Here is an 8,453-nt window from a genome sequence, read left to right on the forward strand (position 1 = left end):
TAGTCAATTAAGCTTTTCTTCTTTTTCTCTGGGCCACTCAAAATTTAAGTTTGTATCACGAAAATTCTCCTTTAATTGATAATGGTTAAAAACATAGTGAATTACTTATCATTTTTGGCGAGTTCACGGCCAATTATCGGTTGTTCTTTTTTTTTTTTTCTGCATGAACTCGATCACCATCTATATATTAAAATATACATATTTTTTCCGTCTCATTTTTTATTAGGGTGTTTAACTGGGCACAGAATTTAAGAAATAAATGAAGAAAGGTGAAAAAATAAATTTGAAGTTAAACTGTTACTAAATATACAAAGGTATAATTTTTTTGGGACTGACTAAAAATGAAAGAGTATTATATAAATTAGGACGGAGGAGAGTAGTTGATATTCGGATTGGAAAGCCTAATCAGACCAAGGTGTATTTTAATATATAAATGATGATAGTTCAGATAGGAAAAGAAAATAGTTGATATGTTTTAATACATAGATGATGATAGTCCAGATAGAAAAAAAAAAAAAAAGCTTATAGTTGGAGTGTAAAGACGTGTGTTCCCCTATATATATCAAGTACAGCTTAGACTCGGTCCATTTGTGTCCTACTACTAATGACTTACTCTTCTTGGCAGACAAGAATAATGTCTTGCTCCATTGTTGAAAAAACTCTTTATCTCATTCTATCCCAAGACCCAATTTTGAAAGTGGTGGGTGCTCGTGATATTCGACGGCTCACTAAGAGTTCTTTACGTTACCGGCGTCTTTTTTCTGACGCCGTTAAACCACTTGTTGATATGCTTCGTTCAACGTCGTTTGAAACCAATGAAGCTGCTCTCCTTGCACTCCTCAATCTCTCAGTTAAAGATGAAGGGTACGTCTACTTAAACGTTAGTTATTGATTATTGACTTGGCAAATAGTAGTTTCTAAGGGAGTTTCCTGAATTCTGTGTGGTGGTAGTTTTCAAATTTCTCTGGTTAGTTTCGATGTGCCTTGGCTTCGAGTTGGAAAGCATTTCATATATGGTCACATAGCTATAAATGTTTTTCACCAAAGTCACATAACTCTGTTTTGTAATAGAAAAATCACAAAACTTTCACTTCACTATACTAACACCAAAATCACAACTGCCGGAAAAGTTTACCTTCCAATGAGTGAAAATTTTTTACTCTACGATTTAAACCTAATTAAGGCCGTAACTTGACTTGGGTATTAGATCAGAGGTAGTCGCAGAGAATAGTAAAGTACAGTAGTAGGTACAACCTACAAGATTTATTTGATAAATAAAAACTTTTATCAAAATTTAAAATTCCATAGTTAAATGAACTTTACCAGTAAATCGGAACGTTTTGTTAAGTCTTAGTACTTGTTTTATAATCTTGTATGGGAACTACACCATTAAGTCACAAAGTAAAATGAAGCTTATGAGATTTGCATTTTGGTAAATTGTGAAGTACTATTATTGGTAGCCTGTTAATTTACTATTCTTTCACAATGTTTATTTTGCCTTTTTTTTTTTTTCTTTTTTTCTTTTTAATAACCGTGGTGTCCACTGTCCAGGCCAGCTAGCACACACCTCAACTAATTTCACGAGCTACTATTTGTTGCCTTCGTTTTATTCATTAATTCTTCGATAAGTAGGGCTGCAACTTCCTCTGTATCTGAAATTATATGCTTCTCTGCAGTTGTGTACCAATAATGGAAAACTTATTTTACAACCAACATCAAACAGTGTTCTAATGTGCAACTAAAACTTTGATAATTGATTTTATTTTCCTTTCTTTCTAGGAACAAGAAAAGTATCATAGATGCTGGTGCATTGGAACCCATAGTCGGCTTTCTTCAATCAAATAATCCAACTCTACAGGAGCATGCAACTGCTTCATTACTCACATTATCAGCATCTTCCGTCACAAAGCCGACCCTTGCTTCTTTCGGTGTCATCCCTCTACTAGTGAATATTCTAAGACGTGGTACCCCACAAGCCAAGGTCGACGCTATAATGACTCTATACAATCTTTCAACTTCTCAAGGAAATTTAACGTTGATCCTTCAAACAGAACCGATTCCTTCTATAGTTTCACTGCTTAAATCTTGTAAAAAGTCTTCAAAAACTGCTGAAAAATGTACCGCTCTTATAGAATCTTTAATGAGTTACGAAGCAAGTAGGGAAGTGTTGACATCTGAAGAAGGAGGAATACTTGCGATAGTTGAAGTTCTTGAAATTGGATCTTTACAAAGCCGTGAACATGCTGTAGGAGCTCTGTTGATAATGTGTCAAAGTGATCGATGTAAATACCGGGAACCAATTCTTAGAGAAGGTGTGATTCCCGGACTTCTTGAGCTGACTGTTAAAGGGACAGATAAGGCTAAAGAAAAGTCACAAACACTTTTAAGGCTTCTGAGAGATAGTCCTTATCAAAGGTCTCAATTTCGACCTGATACATTGGAGAACATTGTTTTGAATCTTATATCTCAGATAGATGGCAAGGAGCAAAGTGGAAACGCGCAGGGGTTGCTTGCTGAAGTGATGCAAGTTAGTATGGATCAAAGTTTGAGACTTTTACAACAAAGGGCAATGGTTTGTGCTCCGGTTGATTTGTCTGTTTCCGGTGGTATCTCCACGATCTCTTCAACATGATACGGTTTGGTATATTAGAAGTTTCTCTCATTTCATCCTGCAATCGTGTTACTGTGTTGAGGTCAATTTTTTGTGCTCGGAAAATTATTAGTTATATTAATTAGACAATGCCAGTTCAATTATTGTTATTGAACTGAGACGGGCTTAAATGGAGTGACATGAACAGTGCGGATTCATATAGCTAACTCCAACCTGTTTCGGAATAAGGCGTTGTTGTTGTTAGACAATGTCAGTCCAGGCCCTTCTAGGAGCTAGGCGACTGGCTAATGTAAAAGTTTTGGAGAATTAGAATTTTAGTTTTTTGAAGTTGGTCTTTGTATATTTTTGTACACAAACTTTGAAGGTTATACAAATAGTTAAGGCTCCAATTCTCCTTAACATGATACAGTTTGGTATATTAGAATGCACACTTTATTTGTCTCTTTAAATATTCTTTAATTTTCCTCCTGCAACCATGTTATTGTGTTGAGATCAGTTTTTGTGCTTGAAGAATTAGATATACTAGATAATGCTAATGCAGGCCGTTCTAGGCACCAGGTGACTGGCTAACGTCGAGGACCATTTGGGAGGATTGTAAGTTCTTAGAATATGAAGTCGGTTTTGGTATATTTTTAACACAAACTTTGAATGTTAGACAAATAGTGAAGAGTTGGAAGAGGAAAAGAAACCTTTTCCAAGTGAACCCTTAAGATATCTGATGATTCAATATGCAACATCTAGATTTATGTTCTTGATTTCTTCCACTATTCCAAATATGGATACGCCCTCTCATACTGAGTATTGTGTAATTGCGTTACCCACTCCAGCTCCCTCGAATAGACTGATATTTCATACTTACCAAAAAGGCTACACTTATCCCTGCTAAAGGTCTATACTTGTTGATAATAAATTATACTGTTTTTTTGCTTTTCCTGATGGTTACTCACTTTGAAGTGCTTGCTGTTGCTAATTGCCAGAAATAGCATTTAGAGGAATAGCTATAGAGATTGAATAACTGAGAAGCAGGGGCATATTACCTCTTTATTCCTCGCTATCAGTCTTTAGATAGAAATCAATTTGTTGTATAATTTTTTTTTGATAACCGAGAAATTTTGGAGGGTTAGTTGGCGCACAGGTCGAAACTCCATGGATAATGAATTCGTTCGCAGAGACTGATCTAAAATTTGATTATTATGGGTTTGAGTTAGGGATTCTACTACATTCATTTGATTTACTCTATTCGACATCTATTATTTGTACTTATTTATTAAGTTATACAATAGATCTTTCCCTACTCGTTCCTCTACAGCTCTACCCTCTCCGCTTGAACACAAAACTTTAATCCGTAACAACATTTGAACTCGTTACATGCACTTAATCCAAACATTTCGCTGCTTTCTTATTACTAAACCAAATCGCTGGGGCCAATTGGTTGGTGTGTTGTATATCTTTCATTTTGGAAATCTACCTCTTCTTATGTATGGACTAGTTGGAATGCCAATTAACTTGTTTGGTTTCAGGTCAATCTACATAAATTCCTTTTGTCAGGCTATTGTTATTGGATTCTTTTCAACAAAGTATGGATAAAAGTTTTAGACAAATATATATCCACTAAATACTCGTCTTATTAACTGCTTTTTCTAGTGGTAGTTGGTGAGCAGCCTGAATGGAACAACAAGTAGTTCTAGAATCATAAAACATTTCAAGGGAAGACCATTGGACCATGGTCTAACGACTATAGCCGGCAACTTTGATTTGACAAACTTGATGGTGAGTGATCCACTAAAAATTATGAGAATTATCCATTGAAAATAGTATGAGAATTAAGGACTAAAATTTACTGTAAAAATATATCTATTAGCGGGCTGGCAGGCTTTAGTTATTGGCTTGGACTGAAGAAGTTTTAAAGTCAATTGACACTGATTTAGAGGGTGTTTGGCTAAGCTTATAAGTTGGTTAAACTGGCTTATAAGTACTTTTTCACTTATCTATGCGTTTGGTAAAATTGAAAATGCCTATAAACCAAGTGCTTATAAGCCAAAATAAACGAAAAGCCATAAGTTAGTCATTCCTAAGTTGTTATTTTTCAGCTTATAAGCTCTTTAGGTTTGACCAAGCTTTTTACTATTTTATCCCTAATATTATTTTGTATTACCCGAATATCCTTACCGAAGTGAAAACCCTAACTCTCTCCGTGATTTCTCTCCGTCTCCTTTTTCATTTCTCTTAACAACTCTGCTGGCTACCATCAAGAAATTGTAACTCTTCGACATCAAAAGCAATCGAACTTGAATGAGAAAGTTTTATCTATTGTAAATCAGTCTTCTTTCCTTTTCCTTACTTTATAAAATTCGTTTGCATATGTTAAGTAAGAAACAACCGTGGTTTGCCCGGTTTCTAAGTAAATTATGCCGTTTCTATGTAACTACATAGAAATTATGCCTTGTCTGGCATAGTTTTGTAGGATAACTTAATGTCTACAGAATTATGCCGGAAAAGGCATAGTTTTTATGTAATTTTGCCCGAATAGACATAGTTTTTATGAAACATTGTCTTGCAAAATTATTTTTGTTACTATGCTGGTGTTTCAACCCAGAATCTCTAATTTTTAGACCAACGAATAAAGATACTTTGGCCTACAAATTTTCATTAAATGAAAAGTACGGCCAAATTAAAGAATATCTATTTGAGGGGTAAAAATTAAAGACCAATCCATATGAAGGACAATGCCTGCAAAAACATGCCCTTTTAGGGCTAGTTGGGCTAGCCCTTTTAAATGAAGGGTCATTCCATCCTACCCCAACAAATTCCTAAGCCCCTGAGACTTGTGTTGGACTAGGCTGACTCGATTTGACGGCTCTAGCCTGCAACAATCGGAGGGCAAACCTCCAAATGCTTACCCAAATCGCATGTCGCAGTTCAACACTTTTTTTTGTTTATCAAAAATGTCTAGAAAAAAAAAGCTTAATGATTTAAGATGATATATGTCCTGGTAACAATTACTGGGATAAAATCTTAGATGAAAAGATACATCATATCAAATTACATATAATTAGATGAGCAAGTGTACCTGAATCTAAGACGTGAGAATCTCTCTTTTTAACATGAAATATAAAAAATAAAAAAATAAAAATTCGTTCGATTGGGGACCATAATTCTATTTATAGTTGTATATAATTTTTATATTTCTTAGTTAGCCCATCATTAAATTAGAAATTATATCAGAGTATCTAGCCATAAAAACTCATACTTCATGAGTTATCTTATGCCCAAATAATTTACTTTAGCATATAGTATTTTTAAACTATTAATAAGTGAAGCTTTGGTTGTCCTGAGAAGGGTGCTTTTGGTATCTCCGTTATTTCATTTTCAATTACTCCCTTGATGACACGTTTTCAGTTAGTGTGATACAACTGGTTTCAACCTTCCAAACTTTCTATCAAACAACAATTGAGGCTAAAATTAAAGGTAGTTTTTCATCGATTGAAGCTTGGTCCGTTTCTTTCTTCCTTCTTCGATCGGTGTTCTCTTGTTCTCTTGTTCTTTTTTTTTTTTTTTGCCTTTCCCTCTGTTGGACTGTCGGTTAGTGTCCTCCTTTTTTATTTTTGGTTTACTTGACATTACTTCGCATCAATCAAGTGTTGCATGTGGGTAATTTATTTTAATTTATAGTTTTACGTGCAGGATTTTGAGATTTTCACTTAAGGTTTGAAATTTGCTTTAAGAATTTATATTGAACTTTTATTTCGAAGATGGAACAAACAATTGAAAGTTTTGAAGCTCGGACATGAATATTGACGATTGAGTCAGATATTTCTGTACCGGCAGAGACTAGATTGTCGTGAGTAAGTATAAGTTCTCGTTTGATTGTTCAAATTTTTCGGGAATTGACAAGATAAGCATGATTCTAATTCTTTTAGCGTGTTGGTTAGTTTCTTTTTCCTTTAATATTTGGGTTCTTCATTGCCCTCTATGTATTCTTGTTTGATTCAGAAAATCTCTCGACCATTTCTAGTTTTAAGCTTCTTCTTCACTTTGGTCAAATATTGTAAGGTACTGATAAGTATGAGTTTTCATCTTTATCCTATTCTTAAATGCCAAAATTCAGTTCCTGGATTGTTATTCTCTCACACATGACCATTTTTTTGTTTCCTTTGCTTCAGTTTCTGGTCTTCACTATTGGGTGCGGTTATTTCTCACCAGTTTGTCTTTAACCTCTACTGTATTTCTGAGTTTCGCGAGAGTTTTTCTTCTTATAGTTATTTTTTGGTACTTCTCCTTTTGTAATATTAATTTCTTTTACAGTATTGATGTTCTTTATGGATGTCATCTTAGCTTAGTGTTGGACTCAAAATGGTCAAGAAATAATCATTTAATACTCTTGTTTGTCATGATGCATGACTTCATTTGCTAAATTCCATGAATTTCTGATTGAAAGGATCCAATCAAGACACTTCAAATTGACGGTAATTTTTGGGGGAGGACCAATACTTGAAGTTTCATCATGAATGACTAAGTTGTTCTAGCTGTTGTTGGTTTCTGTTATCCTACCATGTACTCTAAAATCTTAACATCTTCACCTACACTCTACACTATTTATGTTGTACAAATTGCACCGAGGAAAGAGGTTATTCAAACACCTAGCTTAGAGCTAATATGTACACCCGCAGTAGTATTCACTTTGTCACGACCCAACCGGAGGGCCATGACGGGCACCCGGAGCTAACCTACCGAGCACCTCTCATCATACTCTCATAATCATATCTAGGTGAGCCACATGACCAACTCATAATTACCACGAACAAAAGGGCACAAGTTCCACCGAAGGTGGACACATTTATATAAACATCATTATCCATGCCCATATATACAAGCCGACAAGGCTACCCAAAAATGATATACAAAATATAGACTGATAAGGTTATGGGATATCTAACTATGTATATCTGTCTACGAGCCTCTACATGGAATATGTAATATCATAAAGACGGGACAGGACCCTGCCATGCCCAAGTATGTACAAAAAAGAATGGTACCAACTAACTGCAGCTCCGGATCAAATGGAGCACCTCCATGCAATCATTGATGAAGCAGCCTAGGGGTCTGGTCTGTCTCCCTGTCTATCTGCGGACATGAACGCAGCGTCCACAAACAAAAGGACGTCACTACGAACAATGTACTGAGTATGTAAGGCATGAATAGCAATATGATGAAAGCATGAAGATATCATAAGATAAAGAGAACAATTTATACCCCGTAATACCTCTTAAGACAATTGTCACAATTGTCATATATACTTAACCTTTCTCTAGAGGAAACATTTCATACATATATACATATGATAATACCATACCCGGCCATATAGGCTCGGTGGCGCCCATACCCGGTCATAATAAGACTCGGTATTGTCCTTACCCAGCTATAATATGGATCGGTGTTGCCCTTACCCAACTGCAGTGGTGTGCACAATAGATATCATACCCGACCATATAAGCTCGGTGTCGGAAAATAGCTATATACATATATAACATACATGAGAGTCTAAAGGAAACATTGCATATATCGGAGTGACATAAGGTCGGTGAACCTCCGATTTCATATTATGGAATAATCCTTATCATCATCATCATCATCAATATAGAAAATATTTGTCAACAATATCATGAGAACATTGAGAGTTATGAGCTTCTAGCGTTTTTAGGAAGTAGGATATTACGGACATCTTAGACGGATTCACAATAAGGAAAATCATACCTTTAGAAAGAAAGGGTTAGCCTTAACATACCTTTACGTCTTCTGAACTAATTAACGTTCTCCTCCAACTTCCGCAAAATCTACATCC

The 8,453-nt window shown here is 35.3% G+C and overlaps 1 protein-coding gene and 1 long non-coding RNA gene across 2 annotated transcripts; both read left to right on the plus strand.

Annotated features, from left to right (window-relative positions):
• The first annotated feature begins 582 nt into the window (after nt 1-582).
• Nucleotides 583-3,054, plus strand: LOC132036803 (U-box domain-containing protein 4-like). The gene is made up of 2 exons (XM_059427190.1): nt 583-864; nt 1,780-3,054. The coding sequence occupies exons 1-2, from the start codon at nt 605-607 to the stop codon at nt 2,630-2,632; spliced, it is 1,113 nt and encodes a 370-aa protein (XP_059283173.1). The 5' UTR covers nt 583-604; the 3' UTR covers nt 2,633-3,054.
• A 2,133-nt stretch (nt 3,055-5,187) lies between these two features.
• On the plus strand, nt 5,188-7,138 carry LOC132037429 (uncharacterized). The gene is made up of 2 exons (XR_009409883.1): nt 5,188-6,456; nt 6,605-7,138. It is a non-coding gene; the product is annotated as an uncharacterized LOC132037429 (long non-coding RNA).
• The last annotated feature ends 1,315 nt before the right edge of the window (nt 7,139-8,453 follow it).

This window comes from Lycium ferocissimum, chromosome 11 (genome assembly GCF_029784015.1).
Source record: "Lycium ferocissimum isolate CSIRO_LF1 chromosome 11, AGI_CSIRO_Lferr_CH_V1, whole genome shotgun sequence".
NCBI lineage: Eukaryota > Viridiplantae > Streptophyta > Magnoliopsida > Solanales > Solanaceae > Lycium > Lycium ferocissimum.

What these genes read in the sequence shown, in the direction of transcription:
- LOC132036803 (XM_059427190.1), top strand. Translation starts at nt 605, where the DNA reads ATGACTTACTCTTCTTGGCAGACAAGAATAATGTCTTGCTCCATTGTT. An exon ending in CTCTCAGTTAAAGATGAAGG is followed by an intron (nt 865 to 1,779) that starts GTACGTCTACTT and finishes CTTTCTTTCTAG; the next exon opens with GAACAAGAAAAGTATCATAG.